Consider the following 16,076-nt stretch of genomic DNA (forward strand, 5'->3'; position numbering starts at 1 on the left):
AAAACAGTGTTTCCCAGAGCAAGGCCACTTTCTGGAGACAAGGTGTGGGTGGGTGCAAGCCAGAGGTGAAGGCAGGGAAGCAGAAATTCTCTGCTCCACCTCTGCTGTTCCTTCTGCCTGGCTCAGCCTACCCATGCAGCACATGGAGTGGGGGACCTGCCTTCTGGAGGCACATTGAGACAGATTTTGGAAGATTATTCCTATCAACTGGGTTAACATTTTCCCTTCAGTTTCCTGTGTGAGCTGAGCAGCTCTGGCAGGACCAGGAGATTGCGTTGGCTGCCTTTTCTTCCTTTTTCTCCCCTTGGAAGCACCCTCAGGAGCACTGCAGTGACATTCACTTCAGCACTCTGCTGTTAGCTCCTGGCACAGGTGAAAAGGGAGTGGGAAGGAGCAGCAGCCTCTGTCCAGGTTCTTCCTGAGGGAACAGTCCCTGAGAGCAGCAGGTTTCTGCATGGGTAGATGCAGGTGCTCACCACCCTGCACAGTCAGGCCCTGAGCTGCCCCAGCAGTGGTTTGGCTGGCTCTGCCAGCACAGGGATGTCACACGTCTGGGGACAGGGGTGCTGGACTTGCAGGAGCAGTCATACTGGGAAGCCAGGCCATTCCTGTAGCTGCAAGGACAGTGTTGGCATTCAGTGTCCCCAAAGCAGGTCACCAAGCCAGCAGAGTGGCTGCCTGGTGACGCCTGCTCCCTGACTTGATCCAGCCTTGCATTGCCACTTAGTGGCAGGAGCCCTGGTTTGCTGTCCCCAAGGAGTGCTTCTGTGTGGCTTTGGCATTCCTGGTTTGTGGCAGTGCTTTAAGAGCAGAGTTCAGAGTGAGGTGTGAGGAGGGGACCTGCAGTATTTGGGAGAGGCAGAGCAATGGCTTGCAGGATGTCTGCTTGTCCACCTGCCTGGGGGGAGATGTCCCAGCAGTGACCGTGGCTGCTTCTGCTGTGGGTTCTGTGCTGCCTTCAGGGCTGACCCAGGTTTAGGAGCCATGTGAAATGATGGTGCAGCTCCCACACCAGGAGCAGAGCCCTGGCAGCCAAGAGCCCTTCTGCAGTTCAGTGGAAGCAGTGTTGCAAATCCACTGCCAGCCAGGCAGCAGATTGAGACCAGAGGAAGATTTCAGGCTGGTTAAGCTGTGAGCTTAATGCCAAAGTTGAGGGGTGGGTGTCTCTGCAGGCAGTGGCAGTAGGTGCAGTGGCTATCCTGACCTTCCTCATTTACTGCAGGGAGGTGATCTGGGGAGTTTCCTGCCTGTTACTGTGAGAGTGACACCCTCCCTTAGTGGAGGATGTGGAACCATGACAGAGTTAATGACACAAAGCAATCTCTATGTGGTAAATGCTTAACAGAGATTGCACACCCATCTCTCCTGTGGTCAGCGTGGGAAAATCCATGGAGAGGGCTGGGAATTGTTCATTTTCTCTTACTGCTCTCATCTCTGGCTGATGAACAGCTTCCAGGAGGGACTGCATTGAGAAGTTTGGCCAGCACACTGTGGACCGTATCACCAGGGATGACCACGCCATCTGCACCACGGAGTACTCCCGGATCGTGCCTTTGGAAAATGGGGAGGTGAGCCTGGAAACGTGCCTGCTTCCATGCCCTGGAGTGTCCAGGGTTACTCAGGGGCTGTTGGCACTCCTGTTAATGGGCTCCATATCAATTTTGGGATACCACTTGTAAGTATCCACTTCAACCAAATAAGATTGACAGAGAGCTGATCCATTCATCTGAGGAGGGATTGATTGTAGGGATGTGCTCCTTGTTGATGGAGTGACAAAGCTATCTTGTCTCCTTAAAAAGGAAAAAAGCCCAGAAGTTTCTTTCCTCAATTAGCGAAAAAGACACCTTATAGGACTTGGGGGACTTCACCTCAAACTTAAGGATAGCCAATTGGACAGAAGCCAAAAAGTCTCACCTGAGCAATTTACTAGAAAAGAAGAGAACAAAGAAATTACTGGCTTTTGTGAGGTGTTTTACTAGGAGCAAGAACCTCTTGCACCTGGTTCAGTTTTTCTCTGTAAAGAGTTTTGTTATTGTGCCTTTTAATAAAACTTTTCTGTTTCCAACACTGCCACAGAAGCCATCCTGCTGATTTTATGCCTTCTAAGGTAGCTGAGCTATTTTGGGTGTGAAATAGATCTCCAAGAGCTTATGAAACCTGGCTCAAGGAGACCCCTATTTCAGTTGATTTCCTCCCAGCCCAGAGGGTTACACAGATTTGTTCTCACACGTTCACAGAATGGTGTGGGGTGGAACCACCCAGTTCCAACTCGCTGCCATGAGCAGATACAGCTTCCTCTGGAGCAGTGGAAGTCCAACCTGGCCTTTTCCCTCCTGCCATGCACAGATTGTTGTCTCTCTGGTGAACGGGCGCCCAGGAGCCATGAACTTCTCCTACTCCCCTCTGCTGCGGAATTTCACCAAAGCCACCAACATCCGCCTGCGCTTCCTGCAGACCAACACTCTGCTGGGCCACCTGATGGGCAAAGCTCTGAGGGACCCCACGGTCACCAGGAGGGTAAGGCAGGCCTTGATACTCGTGCTGGTGAGGTTGATCTGATGGAGGGCTGTGCCAGCCACCTCTGGGAGGGGACACCCTGGGTGTTGCCTGTGGGGATTTTCTCTGTCTTGCACCCCCTAAAGCTGAAGGCACCTGCAGCAGATGCTGCTGTGGCTGCAGCTGGAGAAGACACCAACAATGTGGAACTGGGAAACCTCTCTTGGTGTCACTTGTGGCTTTCTGGCCGTGCTGGGAGCCTCCACTCATAGCTAATGGGCTCTCTTGGAGGTGGTGGATCTTACCACAGGCAGATACTGCAGCCTGCAACGTCACTGTAAGGGAAATAGCCCAGCACATCGTTCTACTGGGTAAAGTCCTGCTGAATCTGGAGTAGAATGGTTTGAATCTTGAATGAATCTGGTTTGTAAAAATAGTAATGGCCAACTTTTCATGTGGTTTGCAGTACTACTACAGCATCAAGGATATCAGCATTGGAGGGCGCTGCGTGTGCCACGGCCACGCCGACGTCTGCGATGCCAAAGACCCCAGTGACCCTTACAGGTACCTTCTGCAAATCCCTGCCCTGTGGGAAAGCATTTGAGCTGCTGTTCTAAGGATGAAAGGTGTTAGTCGTGTCCTGTTCTGAGCTTGTGATGGTGCCGTAACTTCTGCCTGTGCCTCTGCCTTGAGAAAAAAGTAGAAACTGCTCCAGACAAAGTAGCAAAAATCACACTTTTTGTCAGACTGTTTTTCAGCCAGATCAGCTCTCTGGTCAAGTTTCCCTGTCCACAACTTTGCCATCCCACTGGAGCAGAGTGTGAGAATGAGAAGGAGGGATACTGATGTAGAGCAGAGAGGTTTCCCATCAGAGTCCTGGGATCATTTCTGATCTTGAGCAGAGGAGTCTCTTGCTTCCCATGTGGCTTCTTAAGCACTGGGGCAGTGCTCTCATAAGTAGATGGTCTCCCATGAAACCAGAGGCTGCTTCCCATTCTGCTCATAAGAACCGTAGATTGGTTGTATACATATCTGAACAACTCTTTGCAAAAGAAGAAGAGTGTGTAAAGAAGTTATATTTTGGCTAATGGAACTTCCCATCTGCCTTGGCAACTTGGAATGCCAAAGAGCTGCTTCAGACCACGGAAGTGTTGCTTTTAGCCATCTGTCTGCAGCTTGAATGTTGCCTTTATGAAAGGGGTGGGTAGATTCAGCTGGATGAGGGGAGCTTGAATTTCTTTCTCATCAGGATCATGTAGAACTTTTGGATCATCTAAAATAAAATTCCAGTGAGTCCCAGCCAAGATTAAAGCTGTTAAGTATTAAAACAAAGATGTATTGGTAAGCAAGCCTGTCTGAGTGTGCCAAACTGTCTGACTAAAGGAAGTTCAGAAATATTTGAATGTACAGTTCTTGTTTTTTAGACATTGGTGTTGCTGGATGCAAAGTGCACCTGTGTGCTGGGATAAAAGATTTCATGGGGACAAGATACTTTAACATGGAAATGCCAGGACCTTTCTTGGGTGTATCAATGGCTTGGGGCTCTCCAAGAAGGGAGGGAAGGTTGAACAAGGAGAGATATGTCAGATATTCTTGTTCAGTGCCACTTCTGCTTGCAACCATCTCTGTCTCCCGAAATTCCTCTCCTCTGCTCTCATTTTGGATGCATTTGGCATCCTCACTCTTGGCCCCAGCCTGTTGTCTGATGTTGCAGCACATGTTGGTAAGCAGCTGTTGCATTTCACCCAGGGCAGATCACGCTGGCCTGAGGGAGGAAACATTTCCTACTTGTGTACTTTGTACAGTCAGAACATAACAGCTGTAAGTCCTTTGGGATACAGCAGGAAAAAGTGCTGGATAAAAGATCTTCTCATGGCATTGCTGTACCCTTTCGCAAGCCCAGGAGCACAGGCAAGTCAGCAGAAATCTGATCCTTTCAGTTGAGAAAATGAGTAATTGATGAAATGCTGCCATTTTCCAGGCTGTGGGAGCAGCTGTGTCCAGCCCTCCCATTGGAGTGGGCACTGCTGGGCAGGATCCCAGCCCTCCTGCCCTGACACAGCACAGAGCCAGCTTGGGGATGTCTGTAATGCCTCATCAGCTGGGGCTCAGACACACTGACCCCTTGAGACACAGGCCCAGCTACCAGAAACTCCACATGTCTTCAGGGATCTGTGTGGTGTGCCCCCTGCACATGTCCTGCCTCTTCAGAATCTGGTGTGTGACAGCAGCTGGGCAAGGAAATGCAGATAAAGGGATGTGGATTGGCCTGGCCCTATTAAAAATCCCACAATCTCAGCCTAGGGGAAGGTCTCTGCTATTAATTTTAACTTCTCTCTTCTGCACGTCCCCATGTTTCTTGTGCCTGTTGCTCAGAGAGGCAGGACGAGCACTTTGATAGGGGTGAGGTGAGCTAGAAATCTTGGCAAAGACTTCAGGACGTGATGAAGCATGTCCATGAGCTGCCTTCCTGGCCATCAGTGATAACATTTGTGCAACTTTGGAAAGTTTGTGTGAAGTGCCAAGCTACAGAGGCTGCACGTCCAGCTCTGTTGAGCTGGTAGCACATGTGAGCCCTGTTTGCAGGGACCTGTGGGCAGGTACAGCCTCCTCAAGGCTCCCTGCACTTCTCACAGCTTTCTCTCTTTGCCCTGAGTTGGAATGGGCTGAGTGAAGCAGAGGGCAGGAATGTTCTCCTGCCTAAAGGTGAACACGAGCCACAACCCTTTCTCCTGGCAATCCCTTGGAGCAGGGAGATCAGAATCATCAGGAACCTGGCTTGGAGAGCCCAGACAGGAGTTGTGTGCTGACAGCCTGAGTGAGCTCAGGAGAGCCCTACAAGGGTTCTGCATCTGCCTGGTAAGAGCAGCTGTTTCTGTGGCTTCACTGCCCTGCCACAGATGGCACAAGCAGGAGAGGAGACAGCCAGGCTCCTTCTGTGCCTGATGCTAGAGGTAACCACCAAGACAGCAGCAGCCTGGCTGGTCAGAAGCACATCTACAGATAAGGGATGCTGTCCCACTGCTGCATCCTGAACTTCAGCTTCCCCTTTCCCATTTGGAAGGCAAAGCACCGTGTGTGCCAGCAGATCTGTGCCATCTGTCAGTCATTTTTTGCAGGTTTTTTTTCTCAGTACAGGCAGAAACAAAAGAAGGGTTTTTTTTTTTCCCTTGATTGTGCTCCTCAGATGTCCCAGCCAAATCCAGATGCTGTAGTGTTTGTGCTGCTCACAGTTCTGCCACAGCTGCTCACTGGAAACTGTTTAGTCTGTGCTGTTGAGCACCAATTCCAGCAGGAGTACTGCGGTTTCATTTCTTACAGAGGATGACCAGCAAATATGTGCTGTGTGGACACAGCCGCTCCCTCTTCTCCCTTGTATATACTCAGTCAATGAAACATGTAAATATTGTGGTTTATGCACATTTGTCTGTAATTCATTAGCAGCACAGACTCGGCACAAGGTGCAGTGAAGCTGTAATAGCTGAGCTCTCTCAGAGGTCATCACCAACTCTGGACAGCAGAGACTAAATAAATACCTCCTTCTCCCTCTGAAATCAGCATCTTTACTCATGCAGTGCCATCTTCTTGCATTCTGGGAACTGAACCAGTTCTTTTCAAACATCTTGAGCCTAAAGGAGCCTGGGGTGTGTGGCTGGAGCCACGTCCTCCAGTCAGGGAGATTAACACTGCTCAGCAGGTTTGTAAGTTCCCTGACTCAGTGACCATCTTTCTCCACACGCATGTATCTGGATCTTAATCTTGATCTCCAGCTGCTGCTGTGGAAAAAACAATAAAATTTAGTTTCCTTGACAGTGCTGAGTGCTGGTCAGCCAGGTGAGAGGTCTGTGGGTGGTTGCATTCCGGGGACACGGCCAAGGTTTGCCTCTCATTGAGACTCCCCCGTGGGTCTGCAAAACACTTGAAGAACAAAGTTCCTAGTGGATGTTTCAGGGCTTTTTCTTGCCACTTAAGCTCCAGCCAGGGGTTCAGTTTCATGCCTGGACTCTGCCAGGTACTGCCCAGCCTGTGAATGTGGCAGGGATGGGGCATGGTGAGTGCTGGAGAAGTGACTGCAGCCCAGTGTCCCGTGGCATCTGCAAGGGAAGGGCTGGGAGCACCACTGGCACCTTCTGCCTCTCAACCCCTCTGCCTGAAGCAAACATGCTGAGTGTGGATCCTGCTTGCATTCCCCCAGACTTTCAGATCATCCCATTATTTTCATTAAAATGAGGTCACTTGGTCACTTGTGCTGCTGCCTCTATCTGGCAATTCACTGTACATAGACAGGTCCCACATCTTAAAATTACATGTAGGTGGAAGCTGTGGCACTCAGCTCAGTGCAGACTGTCTGCACTCCTACACTTCACCCTGAATAACTGCTCCTTTTGTTTCTAACGTTTTAAAAGAATTACATTTATTTTTAAACACACTGCTTTTGAATGGAAAAGCATTGGAGGAGGGAGAGATGGGAGTGGCAGGTTGGCCCTGAGGGGAAATGAGTAATTGCACAGATAAAAGCTGGAACATGCTGTATTATCCATAAGTCTAATACAACAGAAAGCATTTGTGTTGGATGGGAATGGCCCTGTGCTAAGTGGAGGCTTTGGGGCTGATGTCACTGACGTTAATGAATCACCCTGGAGTGGGGCAGGGACGAGATCCATCGGGTGCCTGTCGAGATTCCTTTACCCAGCACAGCCCTGCCTGGAAAGCAAGAGTGCAGTGCACAGGGAGCATGGGGCCAGCATCTACTGAAATCCTTAATTCAAATTTCATGCCCTCCTCCCTGCAGCACAGGTGTGCCTGGAGGAACAGACAGCACCTGTGTGGCCCCATCCCTCTCCAAGCTCTGGGCTGTCATTTTTTCCTTTCATGCTGCCCCTGCACAGTGGTGGGGACATCTTTGTGTTCCTGCACTCTCTCAGATAATCAGCTTCAGCTCCAACGATTTCACATTTTATTCTCTGCAGAGCTGGCTAGGCAGTGGCAGATTTTTCTCTTATCCTTATCTCCCTGTGAAGAAAAAGAATGATTGTGGAGGAGAAGAAAGGGAGAGAATGCAGCTGGAATAGCAAAGTTTGTCTCTGAAAAAAAATTAATCACTTAAAAAGTTGGGAAAAAAAATGCCTTGGAAGCCTCTTTTCTAGATTATTGGATTAGAATATATATTGGGATACCACTTGTTCATGTACCAGATCAGCGACAGCGATACACAGCAGGGTCACACAGCAGCTCTCTATCCCACTCATCCCTGTCACCATCCAAACCTTGTGTGTGCCCTGTTCCTGTCCTTGCAGGCTGCAGTGTGACTGCCAGCACAACACCTGTGGTGGCTCCTGTGACCGCTGCTGCCCTGGCTACCACCAGTTCCCCTGGAAGCCTGCCACCGCCGACAGCGCCAACGAGTGCCAGCGTGAGTGGGGCTGGGGCCCGTTTGCAGACAGCCCCAACAGGGGAGAGATGAGTGACTCTGACTCCGTGTTCTTAGAAGGCTAATTTATTATTTTATCTTATATTATGTTAAAGAATAGAGAAAGGATACAGACAGAAGGCTTAACAAGACTGATAATGAAAACTCGTGACTCTCTCTTCCAGAGTCATGACACAGTTGGTTGTGATTGGTCATTTAGTAGAAACAATTCACATAAAACCAATCAAACAACCACCTGTTGGATTAACAATCTCCAGACCACATTCCAAAGCAGCAAAACACAGGAGAAGCAATCAGATAGTTACTGTTTTCATTTTTCTCTGAGGCTTCTCAGCTTCCCAGGAGAAGAAATCCTGGCGAAGGGATTTTTCAGAAAATATGATGGTGACAGGGCTGGGCTTTCCCTTCTGTCAGGCACTGCCCCGTGCCCTGCTGCAGAGCAGCTGCTCACTGCACTGCTGGGGCTGGTGCTGAGTGGGACTGGGTGAGCTGGGGGCAGTGACACAGCAGGGAGGACTCTGCACAGCAGGTGTTGCTGCTCAGGTGAGGCTCACACAGGGAGGTCTCTGAGGTCCGTGTGGGACTTTGGCTCTGCTTGCCTTCTAGTTCCTCCAGTGTGTCCAAGGGTTCGTGCAGGCGAGTCTTGTTGCTCAATTCTGTCTGCAAGATGAATTAGGTTTGGGTGTGTTTACATTCAGGACATCTTTGTGTGTCTGGAGAAACCTTTGGTCAGTGCCGACAGTGGAATTTCTGCTGCACTGGGAGCGCAGAGCACAGAGCTGCACCACACGGTGTCTTAGAAACACGGGGTGGCAGCGGATCTTAAATCCTGGGAGTTTCTAAAGCCCCCTCACCTGGTGCTGGGTTTTACAGCTCACCTCCATCCAGGGTGGGCTAAAAGAGGCAGGAATGTTGCTCTCCAAACCAGGCTAGTCGAGGCCCCACGGTGTGGTGATTTTTCTGTCTCGTCCATACACGCCTGCACATACTTTACTTGTGATTTTGTGCCCGCTGCACTCTCCAGACTTTGTGAAGGAGTTGCTGCTTCTGTGCTTTTAAACTGAAAGACTTCAGAGAGCTTGGGACATCATGTAATCCCCCAGATGCATTCAGGCATCTTTCCTCATGGAAAAGCAACCCATCAGACCCAGGAGGGAGAGTTGACATCTTGAGATGCAGTTGCTGACTGAAGGAGCTCCGAGGACGGGTGGTTTAGCTCCCCTCTCTTTGTGTTCCAGCCTGCAATTGCAATGGCCATGCCTATGACTGCTACTACGACCCGGAGGTGGATCGACACAAAGCCAGCAGGAGTCGTGAGGACAAGTTTGAAGGGGGAGGTGTTTGTATTGACTGCCAGGTAGGCCTGAAGAGCTTCTCTGGAAAAGGCTGTTGTAAATGTTTGTGTTTGTTTCTGCTGTCAGCCTGGAGTTCAGCCTCCTGGGACCTCTCTACCAAGCCACCCTATTATCTAAATTAGGTCTCTGCCTGGAAATTGAGTCTCTTTGCTGTGGATTAAAAGTGTGTACCAGTAATGAGAACAGCACTTGGGTTTCTAGCTGTTAGTACCCTGGTAGTACCACTTCCTCCTAAAGCTTTAGTTTGCTGAGACACCAGAATTGGGAGGGACAGATTGCTGCTGTAGAGATTACATTGTGTAATCTCTACCTAGTTCACAGTGCTCTGGCAGCTCCCTGGATGTCTCTCTGCCCACCAAAATGCCAGTCTTCAGTCTCTGTGAAAGTGGAAAGTAGCTCTTCCCTTCCCAAGGTGACGGTGACTGTGACTCGGTTAATTCATGCACTGGCATGAAACTTCTGGCTGTGCTTCCTTGCTGGGAGGAAACAGGTTGCTCCCATCCTTCAAGCACAAAATGGTCAGGACATTTTGCCATCTGAAAGAAGTGGAATGGGCTCAAGGTCAGATATGAACCTGAAACTCACACTGTGTTTATGGGAGGATACAGTTGGCAGGAAGTGCTTTGTTCCCAAGTTGGTTTATGTGGAATTTTGAGCAGATTTGGGTCTTCGGTGTGCTGCTGCTCCTGAGCTGCTTCCTCTGTAACCTGGAGCTGTTAGTAAATCTGGCAGATGAATGTGAATCCTGCAGGCAGAGGAGCTGATGCCTCTCCAACCCACTGTCTTTCAGCACCACACCACTGGCATTAATTGTGAGAGGTGCATCCCTGGCTACTACCGATCCCCCGACCACCCCATCGACTCTCCTTACATTTGCTACCGTGAGTGTGAACTGCTCTGCAGTGACATCCTGCTGGCCTGGGTGACACTGGGCAGGGCACTCTGGAGGCTTGGGCTGGGAGGTTTTGCTGCTGTAGGCAGTCTGAGCCTCACTCAGTGACACTTGTCCCTCTCTGCAGGCTGTAACTGTGAGTCTGACTTCACCGATGGCACCTGCGAGGACCTGACCGGGCGCTGCTACTGCAAACCCAACTACACCGGGGAGCACTGCCAGGCCTGTGCCGAGGGCTACCTCAACTTCCCCCACTGCTACCGTGAGTGGGGCTGCACAGCTGGGAGCTCTGGGAAGGGCCAGCAGCTCCACTTCTGGCTCTTGGCGTGTCCTTTCCCCATGCCACGTGACACTCCTGTACCAGGAGTAATTCTTTCAGGTCCACATTTGGCTTGGGTGGGAGCTGCAGCAGAGCTGAGCTGCTCCGAACACAGAGTTAACAGAAGCTTCCCATTTGGCTGGAGTTTTATCTCCCACTTTCTTGTGAAAGACAGGCTAAAAAGAGCTTTAATGGTTTGATGTTTAGTGGGACATCTGTGCTTTGTTCCATGTTCCACATTTTTGTGCAGCCTGTTCGGCTTTGGGACTGTCAAGTCCCTGATATTCCATCAGGATTTCTCTGAGTGTGTGTGCTGACATGTCCATTGTGTCTTTCTCTGCACAGCCATTCCAGCTTTCTCTCACAACAGTACTGGAGAACAAGTGCTTCCTGCAGGACAGATAATAAGTAAGCAGTGCAATTTTCCTTGATGCTTTGGCAATGCTGTCATTTCTGTTATACCTCCCATCCAATGCAAGATCAGGTCTTCAGCTTACTGGGCACATTTGTTGTATGGGGCAGCCCTGAGTGGTTTTAAGAGAGTACAACCAGCAGCTGAGCTGGAGGGAAAGGAAGTTTTATGATCCCCTTTTTACAGATGTAGAAGCTCTAGGCTGGAGTGACAGTGTGATTTTTTTTCTGGGGTCCAGGCCTTGTGGATATGTCCCTTCTGCCCTCCCTGTGAGGAACCTCCCCCAAAGGTCATGGAGGAGCTGTGGCTGATCTGGGAGTTCTGCTGTGGGCACCTCTGAAGGGTCATGCACAGACAGCCGCTCACTCTGTGTCACTTCCTCTGTTGTTTAGAAAGCTCATCCATGCTCTCATCCCTGCTCCCCTCCACCTCCCTCCTCTCTCATGCTCACTCCTCTTGGTTCATCTACTCCCTTGTGCCTTTTTCTGTCTCTTTTCCCACCGAATCCTCCCCTGTCTCATGCTCCCCAGCACACTCCAGATAACCTTTTCCTTCCTTCTGATATTCTGAAGTCTGTATCTTCCAGACAGGTTTTTTTCTTTCCTGAGCTGGAATTTCTCACTTCCCTTCTCCTTTCCTCACCTCCCCCTCCCTCTGGTTTTTGGATGATGTTTGTCCTTGCCTCTCCCAGCCCAGCACCCCACACCACTGCTGTTGGTGACAGCAGGGCTGGCTCAGAGCCTTGGCACTGCCTGCCTGGAACACCCTGCCCTGGAAGTGGGAAGGTCTCGGGTGCAGCTGAGCATGGAGTGACCAGAGAGAAAGCCCAGAGTTCACCCTGATTAGCCCAAGGCTGTGGTTATTCCCACACAACAGTGACTCAGCTCTGCCTGGGCTTGTGGAAGCAGCATTTGCCTGCCCTGTGTGTTGCCCTGCTGCCCACCCTGCCCCTTCACAGCAGCGTGGTGCTGAGCCCTCCCAGCCACCCCGGGAGCCAGGCGTGGGTGGTTGAAACATTCTTATCTGATAGGAAGGGTATGGAAGCAAATGCCTGAGCACTTGAGCTGCCTCAGGGCAACTCCTGCCGTGTCCTTGTGGGACCTCAGAGCTGGACTGACAGCCGTGTGTGGTGTGTGTTGTGTGTCCCCATCCAGACTGCGACTGCTACGCGGGTGGGACAGAAGGCAACGCCTGTCGGAAGGACCCCCGGGTGGGGGTGTGTGTGTGCAAGCCCAACTTCCAGGGCACACACTGTGACCAGTGTGCCCCAGGCCACTACGGGCCCAGCTGCCAGCGTGAGTACCCAGCGGGCAGCGTCCCTAAGCTCGCCCTGCTGGGCTTCTCCTTGTTCCCCACCCGTGCTGGGGAGGAGGAATTCCACAGCTCTACTTCCAAGTGATAAATTCCCATGACTTCTGCACTTTTGCTGTTGTTTTCCACCCAGCCCTGACCCTCCAGCATCCTCCCAAGCTGTGGGGGACTCTGGAGGAATTCGCTATGGGCCAGGCATGCTTGCTGTCAGCTCTGTTCCCCATGCTTTCTCCAGCAACTGCTCTTCTACCCCAGAGGAACAGATGCTTTGGTTCTTTTCCTGGGAAGGCTAAGGACAAAAAATCCTGCTGATTTACTGATGCCCTTGTTGCTTTGCAGCCTGCCAGTGCTCTGGCCCTGGTCAGTACGATGGCACCTGTGACAGCGACACAGGGCAGTGTGTGTGCCGGACAGGCTTTGAAGGGCACTCGTGTGACCAGTGTGCTCCAGGCTACTTCAACTACCCTCTGTGCCAGTGTGAGTATCTGTCCTTCATGGGCCTGGGTGGGGACACAGCCAGAGTCCTCTGACAGGGGACTGAAGGGCTGGAAGGGGGTTTTGGAGAATATGTGCCATGGGCAGAGACTGATGGTGTGAATGCTTAGAGCAGCACCTGATGCCTGTCTGAGAACCCAGGAAAAAGGCATTTTGCCATGAGCAAAATGCCTTTTTCCTGGGTTCTCAGACAGGCATCCCAGGCTGATGCTCCCAGCTGAGGAGGTGGTTTCTTTGTGTTGCAGTGTGTGGCTGCAGTGCTGTGGGGACGCTGCCAGGAGGCTGTGACTCTGCTGGGAATTGTTTCTGCAGAGCTGAGTTTGCTGGGCCACGCTGTGAGCAGTGCAGCCCTGGCTACCACTCCTACCCCCACTGCTATGGTAAGCGCCTGAACCTTCAGCTCCTGCTCTAAAGAACATAGCTGTTCTTGCAAGACTTTGATGTTTCTCAGTATCAAATCTGTGTGGTTTGTACTGTGAATTTGGCAGGCTTGTTTTGGGGGTCATGAATCATAGCAAAGCCTGGAAGACAAAGCAGTTTTTATCAGTCACTCTTCCTCATCACAACCCTGCTGTGACCTGGTGTCTCAGCTTATGGCCTTTTTGTGTGTGTCATTTTAGAGCATTAGCCTACTAAACTGCTGGGGAACATTGAATGGGCTGTAAAAACCCCTCAGTGCATTTTCCTGGTATGGTTGTGAAAATACGGCAAAATTTGCCTAGGGATTAAGAAATTAATATTTTCTGATGGAAGTGGCTGATTCCTGGGGGTCTGAATGATGGTTCAGACCAGCAGTGCTTGGCCACAGACCCACAGGGATCATCAGAGTCCTGCTCTTACAGCTTGCTCCTGCGATTCCCGGGGTGCAGTGGACAACAACTGCAGCCCAGCGGGGCAGTGCCGATGCCACGGGAACTTTGCAGGACCCACCTGCAACCAGTGTGCCCTGGGCTTCTATGGATTCCCCAGCTGCACACGTGAGTAACACCTTGCTGCTCTCTACAAACACTGAGAGGAGGCTGTAGCCAGACCGAGGTCAGTCTCTTCTGCCAAGTAACTAGACAAGAGGAGATGGCCCCACATTGCACCCTGAGATGTTTAGGTTGGGTATTAAGAAAAATTTCTTCACCAAAAGTTGTCAAGTATTGACACAGGCTGCCCGGGGCAGTGGTGGAGTCTCCATCATTGGGAGGCTTTAAAAATTGTGTGGATGGTGGCACTTGGGGACATGGTTTGGTGGTGGGCTTGGCAGTGCTGGGGGAACAGTTGGGTGATGATCTTAGAGGTCTTCTCCAACCTTAATGATTCTCTGCTCCTGTTCATTTCCCTGGGCATTGCATCACTCCTGGACTATTGCTGCTGGTGCCTGTGGCAGGTGCCTGCAGCCCCAGATCCTCTGACCAGCCCTCCCCAGCTCTGAGCAGAGTGTCCCCACCTCCCTCCCAGTCAGCAGTCCCGACTAGAAGCCAGATGTACTCTTATGTCTCCCAGCAAGAATTTACTGCTCATTAAAAAGTAATCCGTGATACAATTTCCGTGAAGCAACAAAAGAGCATCATCACCCTCTTGCACAGTACTAAATGTGGACTCCTGAGCCTTGCCAGCTGGCAGAACTCTCCTCCCAAATGCTGATGCCGGCAGTATGCCTTTGAAGAGGCTGGAGGCAGAGATGAAATGGTCTCACAGGAGTTCAGTAGTCACTTTTTTTTGGTCTCATAAAGCCATAGCCAGATTGCAGAGCTGTAGAAGACCCACAGCAAGGAAAGAAAAGAACCACCTGATTTTTATATTTTCCTAAAATCTGTTGTTTCCTGAGCAGTCTTTAGCTGTTAGCCAGTGTGGGGGTGTCAGCCTAGAATGTCTCCTTTGGCAGGGGTTTGAGGTGTACTGGCTGGGCAAGGAAGGCATGGGCAGCTCCCTGGCAGCTTGCTGACCTTTCCTGTGATAGGGCAGTGGCAGTGGGATCTCTGTGCATTCATGGGCAGCAGGTCATGCAGAAGCTGTGGAGCCATTGCCCTGCCCTCACCCTGCTGCCCACATCCAGCATCCACAGGGCAGACCCTGACGGCCAAATGCTGCTCGGGGTGTTTGGGATTTTGTAGGGTCTGATACAACACTGCAAATGACCTTTGGGGGATGAGATCACACCCCTTCTCCTCAACCAAAACTCTTCCCTGCCTCTGAAATACACATAAATGCATGTGGATGGCTGTGATAAACATTGAGACTTCTGTTGCTTTTTGTTGGGACGGTTTTAACCAAAAGAAAAGAATGAGAATTTTATTTATAATCCACGTCTGGCGGCTTTGGGTGAAGGTCAGGCAGACAAAAGAGGCTGTTGCTGGGAAGCCCTGAATGCCCCTCCAGCAGCTCTCTCCCCTCTCTTGCAGCTTGCCAGTGCTCCCGGGAGGGGTCCCTGCATGGCACCTGTGAGCAGGACACGGGGCAGTGCAGCTGCCGGCCCGGGGTGACGGGGCTGCGCTGTGACAGCTGCGAGCCTGGCGCCTACGGCTTCCCCCACTGCCAAGGTAGCCCCTTGTCCCTCATCTCTGCCACACTCCACTCTCTTGGGGGCTGGTAAATGTGTTTAGCATCCCCCACAAGCTTTGCAGGGGAGACATAAACCCAGCTAAGGGGTGGGCTAGTGCTATAAATCTGTTCTTCTACCCCTCTTTTCTAGTGGGCTCCTGTAACCCAGCAGGGTTGGAGACTGCAGATCCCTCGCTGGCTCCAGTGAGTAATGAACCTACCACAGCCCCTGCAGGTCGTTCTGTATGGTCTGCTTTATCTCCTTTTGGACCAAGTCCTTTCTTAAGCTCAGCCAGAGCAGCAGACCCCACTTTCAACCACTGTGCTGCAGATTCTCACTTGCTCTTTTCTCCTCCTGCCTTTCCCCAGGGCTCCTGTGCATGTCGGGCATACGTGGAAGGCCCAGCTTGTGACAGATGCAAGCCTGGATACTGGAACCTGACTCCAGAGAACCCCTATGGCTGCCTGAGTAAGGAAATGGCATTTGCACAGCCCACAAAAGTCCCCTCCGTGGTGCAGGAGCCAAACCCAAGCCAGTGAGCACCATCACTGGAGGACTGGAAGTGATGGCCTTCCTTCCATCTTCACCCAGAAGTGATGTGTCAGAGCTGGAGTCCTCTGGGTAACCCTCATGTGGAAAGGGGAAAGACCAGAGCCTGGAGCTTTTTGCTTGGGATGAAACATAGGGCTCATACAATGAGTTATGCCATTCTCAGCCCTCCCTACAGACACCTGATTTTTTATGGCCAAATATGCAGAAAAGGCAAATGTCTTTGGTAGCTGTGTCCTTAACAGTATCTATCCAAAATGAAATCTGAGCCTTTGTGCAGGGCTAC

General features: G+C 51.2%; 1 protein-coding gene across 3 annotated transcripts in view; it reads left to right on the forward strand.

The window, feature by feature from the left end:
• The window catches only part of LAMA5 (laminin subunit alpha 5), an 85,286-nt gene that overhangs the window by 36,431 nt on the left and 32,779 nt on the right, over window positions 1-16,076 (forward strand). For all 3 annotated transcript variants that reach the window (XM_030233299.2, XM_050982103.1, XM_050982104.1), the window contains exons 4-18: window positions 1,450-1,568; window positions 2,347-2,517; window positions 2,963-3,060; window positions 7,794-7,909; window positions 9,166-9,284; window positions 10,073-10,163; window positions 10,302-10,436; window positions 10,839-10,901; window positions 12,060-12,200; window positions 12,556-12,693; window positions 12,957-13,091; window positions 13,554-13,688; window positions 15,102-15,239; window positions 15,392-15,444; window positions 15,610-15,709. In XM_030233299.2, coding sequence (XP_030089159.2) covers window positions 1,450-1,568; window positions 2,347-2,517; window positions 2,963-3,060; window positions 7,794-7,909; window positions 9,166-9,284; window positions 10,073-10,163; window positions 10,302-10,436; window positions 10,839-10,901; window positions 12,060-12,200; window positions 12,556-12,693; window positions 12,957-13,091; window positions 13,554-13,688; window positions 15,102-15,239; window positions 15,392-15,444; window positions 15,610-15,709 — 1,752 coding nt within the window. The remainder of the gene's footprint in view (window positions 1-1,449; window positions 1,569-2,346; window positions 2,518-2,962; window positions 3,061-7,793; window positions 7,910-9,165; window positions 9,285-10,072; window positions 10,164-10,301; window positions 10,437-10,838; window positions 10,902-12,059; window positions 12,201-12,555; window positions 12,694-12,956; window positions 13,092-13,553; window positions 13,689-15,101; window positions 15,240-15,391; window positions 15,445-15,609; window positions 15,710-16,076) is intronic.

This window comes from Serinus canaria, chromosome 20 (assembly GCF_022539315.1).
Source record: "Serinus canaria isolate serCan28SL12 chromosome 20, serCan2020, whole genome shotgun sequence".
NCBI lineage: Eukaryota > Metazoa > Chordata > Aves > Passeriformes > Fringillidae > Serinus > Serinus canaria.